This window comes from Eschrichtius robustus, chromosome 5, assembly GCF_028021215.1.
Source record: "Eschrichtius robustus isolate mEscRob2 chromosome 5, mEscRob2.pri, whole genome shotgun sequence".
Taxonomy (NCBI): Eukaryota; Metazoa; Chordata; class Mammalia; order Artiodactyla; family Eschrichtiidae; genus Eschrichtius; species Eschrichtius robustus.
In genome coordinates this window covers 145,139,629-145,165,551 of record NC_090828.1, presented here as the reverse complement: position 1 = coordinate 145,165,551, position 25,923 = coordinate 145,139,629, and the positions used below count along the sequence as shown (strand labels likewise).

The following is a 25,923-nucleotide window of genomic DNA, read 5'->3' as shown; positions in this document are numbered from 1 at the left end:
CACATGCCACACAGCGTGGCCATAAATGAATGAATGAATGAATGTAAGATTGATAAGGATCGCAAAGTGCAGTACTTCGTGAAACCACCATTGGCTCCAGTTGTAGAGTATCACCAATACCTTAGAAAGGTCCCTGTACTTCCTCCTTATTAGTATGCATTCTTTGCCTAAAGTAGTCACTGCTCTGACATCTGTCACCACAGATGAGTTTGTCTTTTGAACGTTGTTAGGATAAACCATATGAATTGTTACATATATAGGCCATCATGTTAACAGCTTCATTTCTGGTTAAACATAAACATCTCTTTTCTTCCTCATTGCCGTATAGTACTCCATCTGTGGTGGCTAGTCTCCGAAGACAGTCTCGCACTGAACCCCACCTCCTGCTATTCACACCCGTGCAGTGTCCCTCACCCTTGAATCTTGCCTAGTCTTTGGGACTCCCAGGAAAAAGAAGCCTTCCACCTTCTAGATGGGTCTCTTAGGACTCCCCCTCTGGAACAGTTCATCTCAGACTCCAGCTGTTGTGCTGTGAGAAGTCCATCCTATACGGAGAGGCCGTGTACACAGGCTCTCTGGTTAACAGCCGTAGCTGATCGTCCGGCCAGCCGTCCGCATCAGTTTTCAGCCACGCAAGTGGGCCGTCTTGTATGTCAGGTCCAGTCAGACTTCAGGACTTTAATAGCTGCCATCTAACTGCAATCAAACGTGAGAACCAAAGCTGGGCTCAGTCAAGCCACCGAAGCATGAGAGATATTAATAATTGAAAAAAAAACATTTTGGTGTGTTTACTGTATTAGCAATGGATAGTGAGACATCACTGCATTAGTATACGAAAATTTATCAAATTTACCCTTGGTTTGTTCATAGTTTAGGGCTGCTATGAATACTGCAGCTCTAAACAATTCTCGTACATGTGTATATTTGTGTTGGGCAGATATCTAAGAGTGGAAATCTGGATCAAGTGTTATGAAACAGTTTTCCGAAGTGGTTATATGTATGTACATTTTCACCAGCAGTTTATGAGATTTACATTTATTACACATTCACACCAACACTTGGCATTTAACTTTTTTTTAGCCATTCTGGTGCTTGTGTTATAGTATCTCATTGTGACCTTTCCTTCTACTAATGAATTTTTCCAACATTTGAAAAATAATATCACTCTCACGGCTCTTCCAGAGAATAAGAAGATTCATAACTCATTTTACGATACCAGCATAACTGTCATGTTAACAGCTAATAATATCATTATACAAAAAAGGAATATTATAGACCAGTCTGTCATGAACAAGAATTATAAAATTTCCAAACAGATTTTTAGCGAATTAAATCTGTAATGCACACACGCACACACACACTGTCATATAAATGTGTTAATACCAGGTTAGGTTTATTCAAAGAATGAGATGTAAAATAAAGGAGAAAAACCATATAATCATTTTCTTCAGTGTATAAAGCAAACAAAAAACAACAAAACAAAACAAAACTTAGTGCACTAGAAATAGAGAAGAATTTCTGTTAACTTATGAAGGGTGTTTACAAATATCCTAAGGCAGACATCATACCTAGAAATGAAATACTGAAAATTTACCCCTGAAACTGGAAACAAGACAAGAATGTCCACTATCACCACTTCATTCTGTGTGTGTGTTTTTTCCCATATAATTATTGATTATTTAGGTTTCTAGCTCTTAACCTCACTCTGTAGTTCATCAATAATCTGGTTTCCCTTTGCTAAAGTCTCCTATGAAGGAAGATTTATCAGTTTTTCCTTATAGGGCCTTTCAGCTTTTTGTACTATGTATTTTTTAACATCTTTATTGAGATATAATTCACATTTAAAATATACAGTTCATTCTTTTTAAGTGTATAATTCAGTGGGTTATGGGGTATATTTTTTGGTATTTACAATATTTTTAAATATTGTAATATACATACAAAACATAAAATTTATTACCACTTTAACCATTTTTAAGTGTATAGTTAAGTGGCATTAATTACATTCACACTGTTGTTCAGTCATTACCACTGTCTATTCCAAAACTTTTTCATCACTCCCAACAGAAGTTTTGTAACCATTAAGCAATTACTTCCCATTTTCCCTGACCCCAAAATCTATGAATTTGCCTGTTCTAGATATCTCATATAAGTAGAACTATACAATATTTGCTGTTTTTGGAAGAATGTCTATTCAAACCCCTTGCTCATTTTGTAATTATCTGTCTTTTATTGTTGAGTTGTAAGAATTCTTTTTATATTCTGGATTCAAGTCACTTATCAGGTATACAATTTGCAAATTTTTTCTCCTGTTCCATAGGTTGTCTTTTCACTTTCTTAATGGTATCCTTTGAAACACAAAAGTTTTAATCTTTGATGAATTATACTGTATCCTTTTTTCTTTTGTCACATGTACTTTTGGCATCATATCTAAAATACCATTGCCTGGTCCATGATCACAAAGATTGTTTTCCTCTAAGACTTTTTTAGTTCTAGCTATTAATTTAGGGCTGTGGTTCATTTGGAGTTCATTTTTTATTTTTTATGTTTTTTTTATAGGGGTCCAATTTCATTATTTTGCATGTAGATATCCAGTTTTCCCTACACCATTGTTTGAAAAGACAGTTCATTCCCATTTAAATTCTTGATACCCTTGTCACAAACCAATTCACAATACTCTCTTCTATTCCAATATCTATCCTTATGTGAGTGAGTACCGTTTTGTTTTGATTTCTGTAGTTTCATTGTTTTAAAACTGGGAATTGTGAGTTCTCCAACATTTGTCCTTCTTTTTCAAGATTGTTTTGGTACGTACACATTTAAGGTTGCTGTGTCTTATTGGTGGACTGGCCCTTTTGTCATCATATAATGTCCTCTTTGTCTCTAGCATTTTTTTCCTCTGAGGCTCACTTTATCTAATATCAGTATAGGCACTCCTCTCTTTTGGTTAATGTTTACATGGTATATCTTTTCTATCATTTACTTTCAACCTACCTATATTTTTATATTTGGAGTTTCTTGGAGACAGCATATAACTGGGTCATTTTTAAAATATGCTCTCTACCAATCTGTTTGAGTCCTGGTTGAAAATTGATTTCCTCCAGAGAAGACTTTTATTTGCTTTTGCCAGTCACCTGGGGGCACTATCATCCCAGGGCCACGTTTAAGTTTATTGTTTAACTTGGGGTTCTCAGGCCACATTGTAGCTGAATTCTGACCAGATAGGCAAGTTTTATTTTTACTTTTTTATTTCTTGCTTTGTTTTCCTATGCTATTCTGCATGGCATGACTTTTTTGTTGTTCACTTTTACTCTGTAAGTATAGCCAATATAAAGTTTGTGTGTCTCTTGTTATATTTCCATCTTGAAGAGTCCCTGGTATCACTTCTGATTCCTGTGTATCCTGTGGTCAAAGTAGAAGCTAGAAAATTTAAGGGCTAGAAACTGACTTTAACATTTCTGAATAGCTAGGCTTCCTGATTTCACTTTGTTTTGGATCTTTGTTTCTACCTTTTTAAAAAATACTAGCTCGGGGCTGCCCTGGTGGTGCAGTGGGTAAGACTCCGCACTCCCAATGCAGGGGGCCCGGGTTCCATCCCTGGTCGGGGACCTAGACTAAGAAGTCCGCATGCCACAACTAAAATCCTGCGTGCTGCAACTTAAGACTCAGTGCAGCCTAAATAAATAAACAAACAAACAAACACATACATGCATACTAGCTCAGTAACAGATTAAAACAAAAAATTTTCTGAAAGTTTTTACCTAGTAATTTAGCTGCATTTCTATGGATTTTTCTAGAGTTTATAATCTCCTTTACTACCAGAAATAGAAGTCATATTTATGTACTATTTGCACACAAAGTTTTTATTTCATAGTCACATATTCTGATGGTGTATTCTCATTCAAGGAGGTGATCAAAGTCTATACTCTAATAGGAGTCTGAAGAAGTTCACTGTTAGAAGTCACTATATGCCTTTGGCCTGAACATTATGGAAGTAACTCCTACAGCCTTTTAAACTTTCTGACCTGACTAACCTATTACATAATTGGATTTTTTTCTTATGTGAAAATACTTGTTGTTTTCATCTTCAAGAGAGCATCTTTAGAAATAAGGAATCTTAGAGCCACAAGGGACCTCAGAGATCATCTAATCTAGTTGTTGCAGACATTTTAAAAAAAGGAATCCTTCGTATCACTATGTCAATGTACCTGAAACTAATATAACGTTATATGTCAATTATACTTCAATTAAAAAAAATATGGAATCCTTTCTTCCCCCGTGATGACACACACGCACGCACGCACACACGTCTATGTAAGTGTGGTGGGTGTAATGGGTCAGTTACAGTTACTGTGGTTGAATCAGGAAGCTCAAATTTGCCTTTCTTGGACTCTTCTCCCTCAACACACCAGCCCCTAACCCCGAGTACACTCACTGAGCCCTAAGCACTGCACAGGATAGTTCTGTAACTCCTGACCTAGTCTATCCCGCAAGGTAAAGCTGGCCAAGTAGAAACAAAATTCACCCAAGACTACATACTCACTGGCCAAATAAGGACTTGGCCTGACCGTTTGCTATTTGCATTTCACCATTCTACCCTCAGGAGGACTTACCCTGCCGCAGGTCTGGTCTGTAGGGCGGCTGCTTGGCGTTTCCTGCAAACTTATCTCTAACGCAGCTGTCCTGTGCTCGGCCTGCAGCAAGAATCTCGGTTTTGCCTGGCAGTTGTTATTGACTTACAGTTCTGATGATAAACCTAGATAAGTTCTGTTAGGGACAGCCTCTTCATCTTTAGAGGAACTATTTCCAGTAAGTTTGTTTCTCTGCAGATGTACTCGTGTGTTTTAGAGATTCCCTCAAATGCCTTGTTCTCTAACTGGACCTCTTGTGAAGTAAGAAAAACTGAAGGACCAGGAATGCTTGCAGAGGGACTTAAAAACCAATATACTTAAAAATTTTTTTTCTGTAGACCGTTTTACCATTCACTCATTCAGCTAACCAAATATTTGTTGATTGCCTTCTTTGGCAGTAAGTGTTCTACCTACTAGGGATTTTGGTACATGTCAGGGTTCTCTGTTAGCTGCTCTCTTGCTCTTTCTTCTGACCCTGGGCAGTCTCATCTGCGTCATGGCTTCAGTATTTGTTTTACTTTCTGTGATTGAGGTATAGTCTTTGCCCTATGAGGGAGGCCTCCAATTTCTTGGCCACACCATCCTGTGATTTAAAATTTGTAACAAAGAATTGGGATGCGTGAGAAATGCTGGCAACTTCCCCCTCCTGCAGAGAAGCCATAACCCTTGACTGGGATGTGAGGGTAGAGGGATTCCCAATTTCTTGGCCACACTTTTCTGGAGCAGAGATTACATAGTGTTGGTCTGGGCGGAAGAGAGAGGAAGTGGATAATGGCTCAAGTGCCACGGACTCTCACTATTTTTACCAAGATTTAGTAGACTGTCTTGGATAAATACTGTTTCGTACCCTTAGGACAGTTCCCCAAGACTTTAAATTCTTGGGTTTTTAAATTATTTTCACCAGCAATAGTTGTTTTGCTGGGGAGCAGGTCCATGGCACTACTTTCTGGGCATCACTACGCGATTGACTCTTGAGCACTGAACCAGCCTTGCACCTCTGGAAATTCCATTTAGTCATTCTGTATCATCCTTTTGAGATACTGCTCAATTCCATCTGCTAATATTTTATTAAGGAATTTTACGTCTATGGTCCTATGAAGGATATTTGTAGTTTTTTTTTTATACTTTCTTTGTCCAGCTTTGATATCAGGGTTATACTGGTTTCATAGAGTGAATTGATTGAGTACATTAGGTAGATTTGTTCTTAATTCTTGTTTAAATGTTTCCTAGAATTTTCCAGTGAAAACATCAGGTCCAGGAGATTTCATTTTGGGGGAGGTTTTTTAAAGTATTTCCTAAGTATCTGTTTCATATTAGGTGAATTTTAGTATGTTTTTGCTTTTTGAGGAATTAGTTTATTTCATCCATGTTGTCAGGTTTATCTGTGTAGATTTGTTTCTACTATTTACTCACCTTGTAAATGTTTTTGGAGTGTGTAGTGAAATCCTCAGTTATAGCTCTGTAGCTGGTCATTTGTGTCTCCTCTCTTTTCATTACTCTTGCTAGAAGTTTGTCAACTTTATTGATTTTCCAAAGAACCAGATTTCCGTAGATTTTTGCTCTTACCTATATTGCTCCCTTCCTTCTGTTTATTTTGCTGTTTTTCTGGTTTTCATTAGGAGGGAGTTTAGGCTATTGATTTGAGACCTTTCCTTTTCCCCCCCGAGTCCTCTTTATCCCATAGGTTATTTAGAAATGGGTTCTTTTTTTTCCCCAGGTGTTTAGTTTCTAAATTTTCCTTCCTATCTTTCTGTTACTGTTTTCTATTTTGGTTTAATTATGGTTATAGACCATGCTCTGTATGATTTCAGTTTTCAATTTAGTAACGTTTGTTTTATGACCCCGGATATGATCTGCCTTATGGATGTTCCATGGACACTTGAAAAGAATGGGTGTTCTGTTGTTGAGTAGAGTGTCCTATAAATGTCAGTTAGATCCTGCTAATGTATCATTGAGTTCTTCTATATTCTTGCTGATTTTCTGTTTAATAATACTAGAAATTGCTTAATTGTTGACATCTCTAGTTATGCCTTTTGTATTTTCTACTTTTCTTCCCATTCTATTAATTTTTGTTTCATTAATTTTCCAGCTATGTTCTTTAGTGTGAGAACATTTTGTAATGTTCCTTTTTCCCTTGGTAAAGTTACTTGCTCTCAAGGCTACTTTTTAAAATTAATGTTTACATGGTGTATCTTTTTCTATATCCCTTTACTTTCAAAACTCATGTATATATTAATATATTTGAGGTAAATTTCTTTTAGATAGTATATAGTTGGATCATGGTTTTTTCCCTACTCTGTCAATCTCAGCCTTTTACAATAAACGACAAGGTCCTACTCTATAGCACAGAGAACTATTCAACATCCTATGATAAACCATAACAGAAAAGAATATTAAAAAAAGAATGTATGTATATGTATAACTGAATCACTTTGCTGTGCATCAGAAATTAACGTAACATTGTAAATCAACTATACTTCAGTAAAAAAAAACTCTGCCTTTTAATTCATGTATTTAGACCATGTATTATACTTTCCTGTAATTATTATTATGTTAGAGTTTAAGTTTGCCATTTTATTACTTGCTTTCTGTTTGTTATGTTTTTCATTTGTTTCCTTTTTCCTGCCTTTCTAATAGATTATGTGAACATTTGCTGGATTTCATTTTTATTTATTTTAGTGTTTTTGAGTAACTCTTTGGGTAGGTTTTTTTTTTGTTTGATTTTGGGGTGTTTTTTTTGGTGGTTGCTCTTGTTATTACATTTTACATATATAAATTATCATAGAATATTGGTAACAACATTTTACCTTGAATGACGTATAGAAAACTTATCTACCTTTAGGTACTTTTACCTTCCCACCTTTATAATTGTCTCAGTTTTTTTCTGTACACACATTTGGCAGCATATCAGATAAAGTTCAGTTTTTTGCTTTAACCATCAAACATAATTTAATTTAGTACTGAAGAGGATAGGCTTTTATATTTTCCTCAGTTTCTCCCATTTCATTTCTCTTCCTTCTTTTCTATTTTTCCAAGTTTCTTCATGTTATTATTTCCTTTCTGGTTGGAGAACTTCTTCTAGGCATTCTTTTAGTGGTAGTCTATTGGTGATAAATTCCCTTAACTTTTCTTTTTTTCTGAGAATGTCATTATTTACCCTTCATTGCTATGCAATATTTTCTGTTAACAGCGAATTCTGGGTTGATAGTTCTTCTCTTTTAGCACCTAGAAAATGTTGTACCATTTCCTTCTGGTCTTATGGTTGCAGATGAGAAATCTATTCTAATTGAATTGTCATTCCCTATAGGTAAATTCTTTTTTCTAGTTGCTTTCAAGATTTTTTCCTCTTTCTTTTGTTTTCAGTAGTTTGATTATGATGTATCTTGGGTGGATTTGTTTGGATTCATTTTGATTGAGGTTCACTTGGATTCTTGAATCTGTGTTTTTGCTTTCTGCTAAATTTGTGAAAATCTCAGTGAATGTTTCCTCAAGTATTTTGTCATCCTGAAGCTCTTTCTCTTCCCTCTTAGGGACTCCAGTGCCATGACTGTTATGCCTTTTTTTGTTGTCCCACAGGTCTCTGAGGCTCTGGTCATTTTTTTTTTTTTTTTAGTCTAACTTCTCTGTTGTTTAGATTGCGTAATTTCTATCGATTTGTTTTGAAATTCATTGATTCTCTTCTTTCTCATCTTCGTTCTTCTATTGAGCACATCCAGTCAGTTTTCATTTCATTACTATATTTTTTAGTTATATAATTTCCATTTGGTTCTTTTATATCTTCAGTTTTTTGCAAAATATTCTATTTTTTAAACAACCTTTATAATGGCTCATTGAAACATTTATATGATGGCTGCTTCAAAACACTTGTTATGTTAATTCCAACATCTGAGTCATGTCAGTGTTGGTGTCTGTTGATTGTTTTTTCTCATTCTAGTTGAGATTTTCCAGGTTATGATTAGTGATTTTAGGTAGTATCCTGGACATTTGGGGCAATGTATCATGAGACTCTGGATTATACTGAATCTTCTCTGTAGCAGGGAGTCACTCTGGTGTAGTATCCAGGTCCTGGCCTGCCTTTGTGGGTTGTGGTTCTAATGACAATCTGGTTTCCAGAACCTTTGCATTACTCTTTTGGTCTACTTCGTGTGTGTGTGTGTGTGTGTGTGTGTGTGTGTGTGTGTGTGTGTGTGTGTGTTTTATCCAGAGACCTTACTGAAAGTTTTGCACGTATTCCACACTGTAATTGAGTTTTAAACCTTTGCTCTTTTAATTTTGGTCAGTTTCACTTGTGGTTCCTTATTTGGATTTTACTTCAAGGTTTAACTGTCCCTTTTTCTAGCTACCTCCTCTCCCAAATCCTCCTGTTTATTTCTGTTTGGCAGATGCCACCTGCTGCCACTGGGTGGTGGTGGGAGTGGAAATCTAGGCTTCCCTCTCAGCTTCTGTCACCGCCCCCATGGGGCAGTCTGAGCACTGCCTGTTAGCGCTAGGCTGAGGTTCCGACTGCACACTCAGCTTCTGCTGATACCACCCCTGGGAGAGACTGTGTATTGCAGCGTGCTGTTGGCTGGCAGAGAGTAGAAGAGCAGGCTTCCCCCTTGCTGCCAGCAGTACCAGGAGGCACATGGAACCCCAGGCCCCTGCTTGGTTTCCATGGCGCTGCTGGAGACGGGCTCAGTTTTTTTCCACTGGGTTTGGCAGGATTGGAGTCAGCATTGTTAGTAAGGTTTCTGTCCTGCTTAGAGACTCTTTTCCTGGTCATTTGCTTGAGAAAGCAGGCTTTTTTGGTCTCTTTCCATCGGGCCTATTGGTATTTCTGGGTTGTAGGATTCTCCAGTACCAAGTCTATGGTATGTGCGAGGTAAAAAGAAAACTTGATTGAGAGAGAGTCTAGAAATAAACCCCTACATGTATGGTCAACAGATTTTCAACAAAGTTACCAGGAACATTCAGTGGGGAAAGAATAGTTTCTTCAACCAGTGGTGCTTGGACAATTGGATATGCACATGCAAAAGAATGAAATTGCATTCCTACCTAGGTTATATACCTACCATATACAAAGATAAACTCAAACAGGCTGAAGGAACTACATGTAACATGTAAAAGTATAAAACTTTTTGAAGAAAATATATGGATAATTCTTTATGACCTTGGATTTAGCAATGAATTCTTAGATATGACACTGAAAGCACAAGCATCAAAAGAAAAACGTGAATAAGTTGGGCTTCAGAAAAATTTAAAACTTCCGTGTATACAAGTATGTGAACAAGAAAGTGAAAAAACACCTATGAAAAGGGATAAAAGATTTGCAAATCATATATCTGATAAGGGTCTAGCATCTAGAATATAAAAAGAACTCTTAACGCACAACAACGGAAAGATTATCGACCCACTTTAAAAAATGGGCAAAAGACTTTATTAGACATTTCTCCAAAGATATACAAATGGCCAACAAGCACATGAAAAAAATGCTCAGCATCATTAGTCATTACAGAAATGCAAATCAAAACCACAGTGAAGTACCACTTCATACCCAGTGGGACGGCTTTAATCAAAAGAATAGAAAGTAATAAATGTTGGCAAGGATATGGAGCAATTGGAACCCTCATGCATTGCTGGTGGGAACATAAAATGGTACAGCTGCTATGGAAAAGAGTTTGCTGGTTCCTCAAAAAGTTAAACAGAATTTGCATATGATCCATTGATTCCACTTCTGTGTGTATACCCAGAAGACCTGAGAGCACATACCCAAACAGATAACTTGTACGCCTTTACCAAAAGGTGGAAGTATCTCGGGTGGCCCCAGCCTGCAGTAGCTTGAAGCAGGATTTTGGTTCTCCAGCCAGAGATTGAAGTCAGGCCGTGGCAGTGAGAGCACTGAATCCTAGCCACTAGGCCAATGGCCAGCGACAAGACCCTGGCCTGTCGGCTTTGTAGAAATGAATTTCCACAAAGAGACAGAAAGTAGTGAAACAAGTAAAGTGTTTATTAGAGGGAAAAAGGGTACATGTGGATAGACACACAGGTGGGCTCAGAGAAAGAGCTGTGCCCTTGTGGTAGTTTGAATCACTTTTATGGGGCATTTCTTCTGGGTTTCCTCTGGCCAGTCATCTTGCTTTGCCTGGCCCTTGAGTCCGTATTTGGTTTATCTCAGGGTCCTCCCCTGCGTGTGCACGCATCTCTTAGCCAAGGTGGATTCTAGCAAAGAGGCCTGTGGGTAGGTTGACATCACCTCCTATGGGTGGCGTCCCCTCCCCTTTGACCACCGAGGAGCCGTTCTGCGTGTGTGTCGTCAGGAAGGCCTCTTTGACCTCGAGAATGAGGAATGGGGTCTCTTTATCTCTGATCTGGGCAGGACTCAGCTCTTCTCTGCTCCCGCTATTATCTTTGTCTTGGAGTATCTGTCCACAGGGGACAGACTCCAGCTGCACAGCCTGGGGCCCATCTATCTCCTGCCTCAGAAACAACAGTACCCAAAGGGTGGAAGCAACCCAGATGTCCATCAACTGATAAACAAGTCGTGATATATTCATATAATGGAATATTATTTAGCCATATAAAGGGATTAGATGTGGATACATGGTACAGCATGGAACCTTGAAAACATTAATGCTGAGTGAAAGGAGCCAGACAGAAAAGGTCACATGTTGTTCAATTCCATTTATATGAAATATTCACAATAAGTAAATCCATAGAGACAGAAAGCAGATGAGTGGTTGCCAGGGCCTGGGGCAGGAGATGCTGTTCAATGGATGTAGTACAGTATTCTTTTGGTGTGATGAAAATGTTCTGGGACTAGGTAGAAATGATGGTTGCACAGTATTGTGAATGCACTAAATGCAGAAGGATTGCACACTTTTAAATGGTTAATTTTACATTTTGTGAATTTTACCTCAATAAAAAGAAATGGAAAGAAAACCCAAGGAGTTCCCTAGCCAGGCTGCTACTTTTATCTTTCAGAGTTTAAAAATTTTTTTCTGCATTTTGTTGTTGTTGTTGTTCATTGGTTTCACTCGGCTGGAGGTATAGGGAGAAATGCATCTGCTCCATCTTGTCTCTAGAAGAGTACCTTAGGCTCACCTTAGCAGCTTTTTAAAAAGACTAATGCTCCATCTCCATCCTGGGCCAATTTAATGAGAATGGGAGACGGGTGGGGGAGGTGAGTTGCATCAGTGCAAAAAATGTTCACAGGTTGTTCAAATGGGGAACACCATTGTGAAGCATTGTTTGAGGCACATACTTCCTGCCATTGATGAGTTTTGGAAATAGCTGTTTGACACACTGAGACGTGAAGGGAAGCCCTTTACAAGGAAGGTCGTTCTTTTGAACATTGTCATCTGCAGGTATGAATTTTGAAATAGCTCTGACCATCTCACTAACAGCCTATGAATGCAGCTGACAGCAGGAATGTGGATTAGTTGAAAGAAACCTGGTACTTGATTATGCCGTTCATCTACTGAACTAGCCAACTCCGGAGTCTGTTGTATCTCTCTGCTTTCTACTGTATGAAAAGAAATACTTATGTCCTTATCGTTTCAGCTCTGAGTTTTGATTCTAACTTGTAGCTGGAAGCTACCAAACTGTCATAGCTATTGAGAGGCAAAATTGGTGGAAAAATACACCACATAGCTATTGAGAGGCAAAATTGGTGGAAAAATACACCACTGTTCACTAATGTGTTTTCCTAGTATTTGTCTCATATAAATAACACTGCACTGAATGTATTGGGGTGTATAGCTGCTTCTCCCAAAGTTGGATCTTATTTTTCACTCAGGTCAGGATGACAGAAGTAGCCAGTATTGTTACTGCTCTCGCTAATGTTTCCAGAGTGCTTTCCCAGCAGATGATACCTGTCCACAGTGTTAGCAGTGTTAGGTTGTTGGTTTTTTTAAATTTAATTTAATTAATTTATTTTTTATAAAGCAGATTCAGCATTAGGTATTTTTTATCTTACTCACTGGGTTTTACTTTTTGGATTCTTGTGTGTTCATGGTGTGTCATTATGGTTTCCCACTGTGACTTCTTTTATTGCTGAACATGTTAGCAGTTTCTCCATGTTTTCAGTGATTTAGGAAAGTTCCAACCACGCCCTTTGTGCCACAGCTTGGTAGCTACGGGACTTAGGGAAGCCACAGCATGATGCCCACATGATAAAATTGGTGTGAGATTGAAAAGAGATCTTTTCCTAAAGTTCTCTGTATTTGTTGATAATTAGAATGTTATCAGTTTGCTGCAGATAATTTTCACTGTTTTATTTCCCTTTTCGTGGCATTATCTATCTTATACACACAAATTTTAAATTGTACTTAGTCAAATATGTCACTTTCCAGCCATAATTTAAAGGTAAGAGTAAGACACATGATATGGATACATACATGAGTTAATGTGCTAACAATATAAAATTACAAAAATGCCACGAGAGTAGCCTAAAAGCAGAAGACATTTTCAAAGGTTTCCCTTATATCTTCATCTTTATTATGTACTCCTTGAACCAGTTTGCCCAAAGTCAGACTTTTCTAAGTACGATGTAACATGTGGAGTCTTTATTGCTCGACCAAGTTGTTGGCATGGAACCAGTTGCCAACTTAATAAAAGAGGAGAGTCCAAGAGTTTCAAAATCTGAAAGGATGTAGCCTGTCAGTTTGATTTCCTGTTACTTTTCTTCCAGAAACATGATCAGGGGCAGGTTCTGTTGGAGATGGTCTTCAGGCACCTTGATTTGACTGAGCGTGACTATTTTGGTTTACAGCTGGCTGACGATTGCACAGATAACCCAGTAAGTGTAAGCTGCTGTCTTTCATTGCCATTGCAATTTTTCTCTCTTCATAATAAGTCCTTTCTGATTTATAATCACTGTTCACTGTTTGAGTTTTTTAAAAATTTTAATTTGAATGATTACAGGTAATTCTTTTGCCTTTGAACCTCAATTTCTTGATGTTTTAATCTGTTGGGTTATTTCCTTAAGGTTTTTCTAATCATAAGTCAGTCTGTAGATTGAGTGCCAGTTTCTTTCTCTACATGTCTCAGACAGCTGAGAAGCAAATCTAATTCGTACTTCTTGGAGAGAAAATTGGGCATAAAGGTTAAAATGTTAACATTACAATATTGAATTAAATACTTAATGTATCTTGAGTCTTACATAAATTAGCCTGCATTAAGATGAAATTAGTTTTTCATCTTAAAATTGTGAATTCTTTGTAAATTTATATGGTTATACAGTGAGGGTTTTTCACAAATGAATATGATATCCTTTTGCCTAGTACAGGAGAATGACTGTTTTGAAGGAAACGTTTTGTATAGTTGAGAAAAATTGGGAAGCTGAAGAAATGGTTCTCTGAATCAGTGCCTTAGAAATCAGTTTGTAAGGTCTTATGTGGAAAATACGAGTAACGATTGGCAGGAAAGTAGGGCTTCTCTCTATCTCTTGCTCTCGTTTTCTCTCATGGTTACATCCTAGGTCTCTGAAAGAATGGTTAGTGGGAAGTAAATATGAAATGTTAAATATTACTTTTTCTTGGCATTACTTAACTGAGTTTGTATGAAAAACTGTGAAGATGAGGTGGATAAAATAAAGCAAGGTCCAGCTAGTCTCAGTGGAAATAAATCCTTTTGTACTGAACTGAAATAAAAACAAACTTTCCTCATACTTCATCAGATGACTTGAGCTGCTCCAAGACCTAGAGGAATAGTGTTATTTCTTAATAAATGAACGCGAGAATATTGATAGAAGTCAGTAGAAATGTCAGTAGTGCTACCTTTCACAGAAAGATAAATTGTTAGCCAGGCAAATACGTGAAAGTTGTCTGCTACTATGTGCAATATTGAGGTTTAAAAAAATAGATAATTCTTAGATTATCTTGCTGACACTCATAGGTCAGACCGTTTAGATAGAAGCCTGTCTTTAGACGGTTTGGAGAAGTGACAGACAACAAAGAAGAAAGAGACCAGTTACTTATCACCATAGTCACTAAGAAAGTGTTCCAGAAGGACTAATAATTGAGACCACATATGTTACAAGAAGTAAAAACTCTGTCTCATAAATTTGTACACAAGAAGACATTTCTACTCTAAAACAATTACAGCAGGATGAATGTGGGAGCAGAGGTATCAGTATTCTGAGCTGGGTTGATCTTTTGGCTGTCTCCTTTTTCTTACTTTGTCTTACTTTTCTATCTTGAGCATCCCTTCTGAAATAAGATATTATATATTCCCAGGTCCCAGGGACCAATTGCTGATGATCCAGAATAATTCTTCCCCCCAGATTAGAATCATACAGTTTTAAAGACGCAAAAGAAACCTTAGAGATTATTTTGTCTTACCACACTTATTTTTCATGTGAAATTATCCCAATCCAAGGAGGTAAAGCCCAAGCTACTTTGCTGGTATTAATGTAACTAGACTTGGGTCCCCTAACTCCCCCTGCAGGTCTTTTCTGTACACAGCGCTACAACTTCAGTATTTAAATATTCAGAAGAATCTGTGAAATGCCAAAAGGTGTCTAAGGAGGGGCCTTTAGAGCACAAATGTAATTACTGTCCCATTTCTGGTTGTCAGTGTGAAATATGTCAAGACTTTGAGGATAATTAACCGACTGAGGAAAAGAGGTGCCATTTTAAAAAAGAGAAGGAGTAAGGGTGTAACATTTATGAAATATCTATTGCGGACTTGTTAGTAAACCAAATTCTCACAATAATCTTATGAAACTGTCATTAAAATTCTCTTAAAGATGAAAAACTGAGGCTTACAAAACTCATTTAATTACACAGATAATTAAGTAGCTGCAAAAGGATTTGAAGTCATATTTATTTGACTCCAAAGCCTTTATTTTCCCTTCCCAAGAGAGAATGATGCAGATGCACAGGACTTATAAAAATGAGCATATTGAGGAGAGGAGGTACTCATGCCATAAAATTACCAGCAGTGACCAAAAGGGACTTGGTAATATCCCCAAAGAATTAACCCCTGTCAATTCGTACTAGTTAAGAGTGTCTTCATCTGAAAGCTCATATATGTTATATATACATGTATATATATATAGTGTGTAAATGTATATGTTGCACAGATATTTTATATGTATAGGTACTATATATTCGTTTTTGAGGTTCAGAATCAGTATTGTCTTAGGCGTGTAGATACTGAAATTAATTTAAGTGGATTTATAATTGATAAACTAAAAAAGCACCTAGCATTTGATTGTAGTCTTATATGTAACAAACACAGAATCATAGTTGACTACCCTTTGCTTTAGAATCTTCCTTGGCAATGAATTCCAGTGCAACAAACAAAATTACTTAAAAGAAAAGCTTTGACTTTTTGAAATTTCTTCTGCTTTCATTTAAAACCTACTTATCACAGCTTTAGCTCTTAGCATAATGTCTTGTATAATAGTTGTATTCAGTAAATGTGTATTGAGTGAGTGGGCAAAATAATGAGTAACATGGTTGTAATTCGTTACCCATAATTTCTTTAATTTTATATGCACTTCAAGGTGGCTGTACCTCAGTGGCTTTTATCAGCGTGGTATTCATCAGCGCCTCGAGATTATGTTACTCGTGTGCATCATGAGTAATATATTTACTTTCTTTTTTTTTTTTGCCCCCAGAGTAAATTACAGTGCCCTTCAGTGGGACAAAGAGTAGATTATCGATTACTGTTGACTTGTTCTTTCTGCAGTTTCATCCTTCTGATAGTTTTGTTGTGGTTATGATATTTACTGGTTTACTGCTGTTTCCGTATCCCGTAACCTTGTGACTTTCAAACTTGAACTTACATCAGAATCACCTGAAGGCTTCTTACCGTACAGATTTCTGGGCCCTAGGCCTAGAGTTTCTGATACAGAAAGTTTGGGGTGGAGCTCCAGTAATTCTCATTTCACACAAATTCTCCTCTAATGCTAATGCTGCTAGCAGTTCGAGGCACCACATTTTGAAAACCACTGCTCTAACCCAATAGACTGTTAATTAGGTAAGAAATGATTCATAGAGAATAGCTTGGTCTACTGTTTGAAGATTAATTTTATATAACTCAGTGTTCTTGAATTATTTCATCTAGTTTGAAGAAATATAGAAGTCACATAGAGAATGACTGTTATTTCAGCAAACCATGTTTTAGTACAACATGATTGCTAAAATGCTTGCTTTTATTTCTCTCATGTTCTCATATGGTATTTCTCTCATGTTCCTTTCATCTGTTTCTACTGTAATACCTTAATTCAGGCTCTTATTACCTACCTTTTGTATAAACCTCTTCTGTAGCCTGCCAAATGATAGATCTTTGTTTTTGTTCTCTTTAAACCCGGTTCCATTTTGGGAGGGAATGACAAAGGGATCTGGGGTGCAGAGAAGTATTTCAGAGAGAATCAGCAGCATATGCAAATTTCCAGAGTGAAGAGAGAGGATTGTTGTATTTGAGGAACTGAAAAAGAATTTTTTAATACCTATGGCTGGAATATAGAGCAGGAAGAGAAGATGGGTCACAGATGAGATATGAGTAGTGCAGTAGATCATCAAGTGCTTTTGATCTGCGTTAAGATTGTACCAGCCTAAGGATTTATTTACACAAGCAACGTGAAAATTGTATTTTAGACATATCACTCTGGGTACAGTATAGCCAGTGGCAAGTAAAGTGGCAAACTAGAGACAGTTGGGAGATTGTTGCGCTAGTGAGTTACTGGATTGGCTGTGGTGGTGGGTAAGTGCTCAAGGGAGTCAGGAGAGAAAGTCAGCAGGGCTCACGAGGGAAAGAGTGAACTCAGAGTCTGGTATCTCAGATTCTGTCTTTGGCAACTTGGTAGATAGAAGAACCGTCCAAATGGTATTGTTGGTTTTCTTTTTCAGTTACCAATTGTTTATTTCTAGCATATAGAAATACAGTTTATTTTTTTATTGTGTAACCTTTCTAAACTCACTTATTAATTCTAGTCACTTTTTGTAAATTCTGTAGGATTTTCTACATAGATTGTCATGTAATCTGCGTAAATCATGTCATATGTGAATAGGGAGTTTTACTTCTTCCTTCCCAGTCTTTTTTCTTTTTTTCCATTATTTTTTATTCTTTATTACATGAAAGCTGAGACTACCAGGACAATGATGAATAGAGGTGACTGACGGCAGCGCACTCACTGCCTTACCTGTTCCCTGTCATAGGAGGAAGGCACTCAGTGTCTCACCGTTAAGTGTGCTTTTAGCTTCTAGAATTCTTCTTTTAAATCAGTATAATTGAGGCATAATTTACATAGAATAAAATTCAGCATCCATTCATAATGAAAACTCTTAAACTTGGAAAAGGAGCATTCTCACTGTGATAAAGGACATCTACTAAACACAGGTGCATCAGGGAATTGTAAAACCACAGTGAGATGTCACTGCTCATCCATTAGAATGGTTAAAAAATTAGAGTCTCACAATACCACATTTTGGCAAGTATGTGGAGCAACTATTAAGAATTGCTGGTCGGACTTTAAAAGGATACAACCACTTTGGAAAGTAGAGCTTGGCAGTTTCTTATAAAACTAAACATAGATTTAATATATACCTCCAAGGAACCCCTCTTTTGGATATTTATCCAAGAGAAATGAAAACATGTTACATGAAACCTTGTACACAAATGGTCATAGTAGCTTTATTCATAATAGCTCATTCCTGAATAAACTTTAACATCTGTCAATAAGTGAATGGATAAAAAATCATTGTTATATTTTTGCATAGTGGAACACTACATGATACACTCTATTATTTCATTTATATTAAATTGTAGAGCAAGCAAAACTGATATATAGTGACTGAAAGCAGATCAGTGGTTGCCTGGGCTTGGGGGACTGGGTACAGAGGGACACAGGGAACCTCTCAGGGTGATAGACAGAGCTTGGCTATGGACATGGTAGTGACGCCCTGTACGACTTGGACTGTGTTATTGAGAATGAGTGGAGCTGGACCCACACTCCACACTCTGCTTCCCTTTGGGCGAACGGTTATCTCTATTCATTTCTTTACGTTTGCAACTGCTTCTCTTTCCTGGGGCTTTGGGGTCTTCCTGTGCATGCAGAAGTTGAACTGCCAGCCAGAGTTGAGGTGGCTTTTATATCCGGATTTTAGAGTTAAGCCCTTCTGCTGCCTTCCTCTCTTTCAGGATTTCCTCCTCAGTTTTCTGGGTACCCTGCCACTCCTGCCTGAACTCTGTCCACTGACAGCTCAAGTTAGTGAGGCTGTCCCCTGCCTGGTGCAGGATTTGAGATTGCTCTCAGGCAAAAAACTGCAACTGTAGAACTCTCACCCATTGCAGTTTTTGTTTTTCAAGAATAGACTTAGGTCCATTTCTTCTGCCTGCTTTTTGTTGCTTTCCAAAGTCAAATATTATACATGCACACAGAATAAAAATGAGTGCCATGAGCAGACAAGAAATGTTAAGGATTTCTTAGAAGATTCAGTGCTTGCAAGGATTGGTGGAAAAATCAAGTAGAGGAAACCGAAAAAAGAATGTAGGAGAGAAATACAGTAGAGGCGGGAGAGTTTTCAGGGAAAGGCAGCCCAGTTTATCAAAACGATTTGAAACAGCTACGCTGCTTAGCCCTCCTGTCTTCTCTTTCTCTGGTTCAACGAGGGCAGCAGGTGCAGTGCCCTGTGGAATAAATATGTTTGTGTGTTTGGGATGAAGGTGCAGAGAACTCATTTCTTCTTAGTGATATAATGAATCTGCCTTGAGAGTCCAAGTGAATCATTTGCAAAACTTTTTACAACTAGTAGGACTTAAAGCTGAACAAACAAATAAATATCAATAACTTTCTATATATCAATTAGGGAACATAATCCAACAAAATAGCAAATTAAATAAGTTTTCTTTTAAAAACCCAAATCCATTGAATATCTATGAATAAACTTTTGGCATTAGGGGTGTCAAAATCTATAGGAAGAAAACTGTAAAACTTTACAGGAAGAGATAATAGAAGACATAAGTAAATGGAGAAATAACACGTTCAGGATGAGGAAGCCTCATGGCTGTGAAGATTTCACTAGTAAAGTCAGTGCAGTTGCTAGTTAGAATCTGAACTGAATTTTGGGGTGGCGTGAGTGAAGTTGACCCTGTGACCCTCAGGCTCATCTGGCTCCATCTTCGTGGTTTAAGCCAAGAGCCTGCGTCCTGTCTGACTGACGTCACTGAGGAGGTCTTACATTCCCCAGTGCTTGTTAGTGTCCTCCTAGCCGTGCCAGCCTCACACACCTACTTGTGTGTGTAAATATGTCTGCATTTCTGGTGAGGAAGGCAGGCTTTGGGGCGTTAACTGGTCCCAAACTTCGATTTTAGACAGACATTAAAATAAATGTAATTTATGATTTTTTCACTAGAAAGTATGAAGGAAAAAATCACTAGATTGATAGATAGATGGGTGAGACTATGGATAAATGGGTGGATACATAGGGGGAACAGATGTGTTAAGTAGGGGTGAAAGCCATCTGATTATGGGCACAGAAACAGATTCCCCCGCCCCGCTGAGTCATTCAGCAGGGTTAGTCCTTCACCAGGTATTTTTAGTAGATGTTATATGCCATGTTCTGTGCTGGGTACTGACCCTTCAGCTTTGAATAAATCAGATTTTATTCCTTACCTTAAGGAGTTCAAAATCTAAGAAAGGAGATAGGCAATAAAAAAGTAAAACAAATATGTTGCAATTAAGAAAATGTTATGAAGGAATTTAACGTTCCTTACCTGAAGGAAAATAACTAAGTAGATAGGAGCTTTGTGACCTACGATACTTTTGATAGGGCAGTCCATGAAGGCCTTTCTGATGAGGTGGAATTTAAGCTGAGACTTAGATAACGAAAGACGTCAGCCATGGGAAAAGCCGGAGAAGGACATTCTGTGCATAAGGAAGCTTAGAATTGAAGGCCCCAAGATGACATCTTGGGGAAACAGAAAGGAGGCCATTAAGCTGGAGCTCAGTAAACTGAGGTGGAGGAAGTGAGGAGAGAAATAACACATGATATCACTTACATGTGGGTCTGCAAAAGGGTACAAAGGGACTTACCTACGAAACAAATACAGATGCAGAAAACGAACTTATGGCTACCAGGGGGGAGGGGGAGTAGATTGGGAGACTGGGATCGACATGTACACACTAGTACGTATAAAATAGATCACTAATAAGGACCTGCTGCACAGCACAGGGAGCTCTACTCAGTGCTCTGCGGTGACCTACATGGGAAAAGAATCTAAGAAAGAGTGGATATATGTATATGTTAAAAAAATTGTGTTAGACAGCCACAGATTTGGAACTGTCAAAACTGAACTGGACACCTATTTTGATTGGTATTTTAAGGCTTCCGAAACTTATCAGGAGTCTAAAATTGCCTCTTTGAAATATACATTTTTAAAATTAACTGAGGCAAATAAAACATTAAAGAAAGACCAATAGAAAAAAAAAAAGGAAGTAGGGAGAGACCATGTAAGCCACAGTAAGGCCTTTGGACCTTACATTGAGAAATTATCAAGAGATGTTAAGCAAAGGAGTGAGCCTTTTAAAAGACTACTGTAGCTTCTGGAGGGGGGAGGGTGACGGTAAGAGGCAGAGGCCGCAGTTAAGAGGCTGTGGCCAGGGCTGTCCCAGAGACATGGACGGTGGCAGAGTAGACGGTGAAGAATTATTCAATTCTAGGGACGGTTTGAAGGTAGAATTAGTTGGATTGGATATGTTGGATGTTATGGATAATGGAAAGGAAGGATTCATGGATGACTTTCAGCCACCTGTTACTGAAATCTGTTTGTGTGCTCTGCATGGAATCAAGTATGGGTGGTAGGAGGACAGTTTATAAGTAACGATATGTAAGCTTATATTTGTGTAGTGCTTTGAAAATACTGCCACGTCTATCACCTCATTTTGGATTCTTTAATTTTTTTAACTGAAACGTTGGCAGTTGAAATGTTTTCTGAATTTAGTTATAGTTCTCCTGAAATAGAGCTTAACTGGCATTCAGAAGTGTCGAGACTACTTGGAATTTTCATATACGAAAAGCAGTCCTTCCCCAAACTAAACATTGTCTCTTAAAAAATTAGTATGGGGTGTTTTGGGGGGGTATTTTGTTTTTTGTTTTCTTTTTTAAGGAATAGAGTAGGAGTTAAAATTTTTCATAAGAGTAGATTTTCATGATGTGTAGTTAAATTTTGTCTGAATGAGAGCATAAAGCCAAGCATATTTTTGTGAAAGATAAAGAGAATTTTAAAAACTTGATAGACTATTAGATAATATAGTTAAATTAACAGAATCACTTCATATTGCAGTGATTATTAAGCATTTTTACTTTTGGAATAGAGGTTATTGCACACTATATAACTTAATGAGAAATTGAAATCAAAATCTTAAAGCACAAGTAACATTCAATACTTTCTAGCATAATTTTGTTATATTTGATATGAGTCTGTAATTTAGTGATTCTTTTCCCCCTACCTAGGCCTTTTCAAAAAAATGCATTAATTTTTAGCATTAATCTTCAAATGGAACAGATTTGCAAGAATTGATGTATTAGTTCCTCCAGAAAAGAAGAAATCAGTCTTATTTATTTATTTTTCAGAGGTGGCTGGATCCAAACAAACCAATAAGGAAGCAGCTAAAGAGTGAGCAAACATATTTATTTGATGTTATACAAGTATACTTTATAAAGATAAAGGACTAATATAATCTAATTAATTAGAACTGCTTTTATTAATTCTAGGAGGATCTCCTTACAGTTTGAACTTTAGAGTCAAATTTTTTGTAAGTGACCCCAACAAGTTACAAGAAGAATATACAAGGTGGGTTTTTATGGAGCATGTTTTTACTTGAAAATATTGTCAAAACTATTATGAAATTTTGAAATTAATTAGGTAAAAATAGATTACCATGACATCATTCTGAGCTTCCCTGCCAGCACACAGAATGGGTTCTAGGTGTTTCAAGATAAGTTTCCTCCTCTGTTGGATGGCTGGGAGGGCTTCAGGAGATTGAAACCCCGGCCCACCCCATCCAGCCACAAGCAGCTTCCCGAGCCATATAAATATTAACTTTTCTACTTGCGAAAAATGGTTCAGAAGCACTGCTGTAACTAACTGAAGTAATTAGATGATGCTGCAGTTGTATTCAAGGCATTCTGCATAGTGAGCATTGTGTCTGCTTTTTTTTTTCTTGTAAAAATATATTCTATATATACGTTATTTCCATGGAGGAGGACATAGGCCTTATAAACGGTACACCGTGAAGTGTAGGAGTGCTGCACTTTACAGCGCACAGCAGGCATCTTTGTAAAGGGATTTGGCAGAGCGCGCTAGCACGTTCAGGCCTGTAAATGCCCACTCTACTGGCCCTTGTAGGTCTAATGTTAATTTACAGTTAATTTTGTTGTCCCTTCTACTTGACAAAGTATACACAAGAATGACCCAGATGAGCGTTTTGGTAGTGTGTAAATGTTAGGTGAACTGTTTAAGGTGGAAATAGTGGGGAGTAATCACAGTGTGCTAACTGTCATTGTTTAAAAAAACCTGAGTGATAACCTTGTGTATTGCTTGAAAGACAGAATTAGTAATTAGTTTTTTTAAAAAAAGACAGAATTAAAAATTAGCATATTACACCTTCCATAAGATATAAGATATAAGAATATAGGTCAGACTATATTCAGAATTACTCTGAAAGATGGGTGCCAAATTAAAAATCTGCACCTAAAGCCACCTGTAGGTAGGCTCTTAGATGGTAATGTATTGGTTATCCTTTAGAATACTGTGGTGAAGTGGAGAAACAAAGAACTTTTGAGAGTCCTCTTCTGTGTGTTTGTTGAGGGGCAGGGTGTTACCTTTCTTCTAACAGGAGAACTCAGGAATATAGATCTGGGATTAGGCAGTCCTAACATTTGACCCTCATAACGTCCAACCTAATTTATCTTGAAAAGCAAAGTTGTATCATATGAATATTTAGTTTAATATTGTAGCTCTTAGTCAGGTTTTGTTGTTGTTGTTAAATAATTCAAATAACAAGATCTTTTTACCTTAAATAATTCTCAGTGGATCAAACTTTCCCTAATTTTGGAGGAACTTCAAGGAAACTACTCTCAATTACTGAAAATTGTGAATTATAAAGGATTTTAGAATGCATTTTTTACTAGTACTTGTAACTTGATTAATGAAGTATTCCATAATATATATTTATGTAATTAGATTTTTAAATTATAAGAAATATTTGTAAATAAAAGACCAATAATTTTTAATTGGATTTCTAATGTATTTAATGCTCATGAAAAGTTTGTTAACATAAGCAATTAAAATATTGTCAGTTGTAGCCATATTCATAATTTATTTCACTCAAAAAACTGCCTTTAAATTTCTTAATGAGCTTGAATGTGTTGGTTCTTTTATGGCCTGTGTTGAAAACATAACCAAGGAATAAATGTGTCTCACTGATAATTAAAGTCAAACTATCTTCATGAAGTAGAATAAAGTAAAATCACGTTTGGTAGAAATTGAGGAATTGTGCTAAGTCCATCAGTCTAGAATATTATCTTTGTTCTCACTAGAAATAATGCATTATTTCAAAAATCGTTTAGAATGGAATGTCCTGGAATCTTGCAACTGGCTTTGCTTGGTAAAATGAAGTGAAGGGCCGCTTTTAATTTTTATCACCATTGTGTACATCAAGGATTCTCTACCCTGACTACAAGTTAGAATCACTTACAGGGGAGCTTTAAAACGGTGCTGATGCCTTGGCAACACCCCTGGAAACTCTGATTTAATAGGTCTCAGATGGGACCTGGGCATAGGCTTCCAGGTGATTCCACGGTTAGAAAATACTCCTTTAAAACTTTAGTGCTTGGGTAGGCTTCTTGTTATGGTCATGATTAGTAGTAGGATACCCGTAGCCACAGTTAGTGGCTAAATTTTAAGGACTAGTTTAAACCCCACAAAACAAGAAATTACTGCTACACCTCTTTGCCTTGAGATTCTATTTTGGATTAGTGGTAAAAAAAGAAAGTAGTTACAGACCTTTCATCAGGTTAAATGTCATTTGTATTAACAGGTGCTGGCGAAATTAGAATTGGCGTTTTCTTAGGAGTCATCAGAATACAAATAACATTTCTTTCTAGTGCTTTTTAGTGCTTAGGTGTACTCAGTACATAATAGGTGTTTAGTGCATGGTATGTTATTGTATTATTTTTACAGCTTAAACATATTTCTGCATTTAGCTCAATTATTATTAATCTACCTTAAAGGTCTAAATTGTCTTTAAAAATTGGGCTTTTACCACCATATTTAGGGCCCCTGGGATACATATACCAGGCAAGTGATATTACTTCCTTTTTACAAATAGAAAAACTAAGGCTCCACCCAGTTTTAAGTCATTTGCCAAAGATGACAGGCTGGTTTAGCGTAGGACTTTCAATTCCGGTTTCTACTCTATCAGTCCTTACTGCTCAGTGTGTACATCAGATTCAGGAAACGTAGGTGTTACTTGTGTAGGATTTACAATATTATGTCAAGGATATACACATTTCAATCCTAACTATAAAACTTTCCCACCAGGGGACTTCCCTGGTGGTCCAGTGGGTAAGACTCCAAGCTCCCAATGCAGGGGACCCGGGTTCGATCCCTGGGTGGGGACTAGATCCCACGTGCCACAACTAAGAGTCCACATGCCACAACTAAAGATTCTGCATGCCGCATTGAAGATCCCAGGTGCCACAACTGAGACTCGGCACAGCCTAAATAAATAAATATTAAAAAAAAAAAAGGACTTTCCCACCAGAAACCTTTAACTTTTAATTATGAAGCTAAGTAGGCAGATAGAAATATGTTGTCTTGGATTGAGTACATAGATAATAGTGTAATACTATGTTTTAAGCCTAACAGAGAGTTTATGTACTTCATTCATTAATATATGAAGCCAGGGTATTTGTATCAGCTTTTTTATATCTGATTCTCTGAAAACCTTAATTACATTCTTTGGTAATTTGAATATTGTCATGGAACTCTTTAATGACTTTAATCAGCTAAACAACTAAAATTTTAAATAATTTTTGGCTCTTGGAGTATGTGTACTTTTTTTAGTGGGGTGAAATGAAGGTCTTAAAATTCTCTGTTTAAACATGAAAAGCCACAAAATTTTATCTTCTGCCAACATGATACAGCACAGGTGACTTTATCCAGGCATTGATAAATCTATGAGGGGATGACTACCCACTAGCAAGGACAGAAGGGGAGTGCCATCTTGTAAGCAACTTCAGCATTCTTGTTATAGGATACTTACATTTTTGTTGGTTTTAAAGGAAATTGGGTACTTGGC

The 25,923-nt window shown here is 37.2% G+C and overlaps 1 protein-coding gene across 2 annotated transcripts in view; it reads left to right on the top strand.

Annotated features, from left to right (window-relative positions):
* The window catches only part of PTPN4 (protein tyrosine phosphatase non-receptor type 4), a 182,224-nt gene that overhangs the window by 63,893 nt on the left and 92,408 nt on the right, over positions 1 to 25,923 (top strand). For both annotated transcript variants that reach the window (XM_068545383.1, XM_068545384.1), the window contains exons 3-5: positions 13,300 to 13,407; positions 22,193 to 22,235; positions 22,334 to 22,412. In XM_068545383.1, the coding sequence (XP_068401484.1) occupies positions 13,300 to 13,407; positions 22,193 to 22,235; positions 22,334 to 22,412 (230 nt within the window). The remainder of the gene's footprint in view (positions 1 to 13,299; positions 13,408 to 22,192; positions 22,236 to 22,333; positions 22,413 to 25,923) is intronic.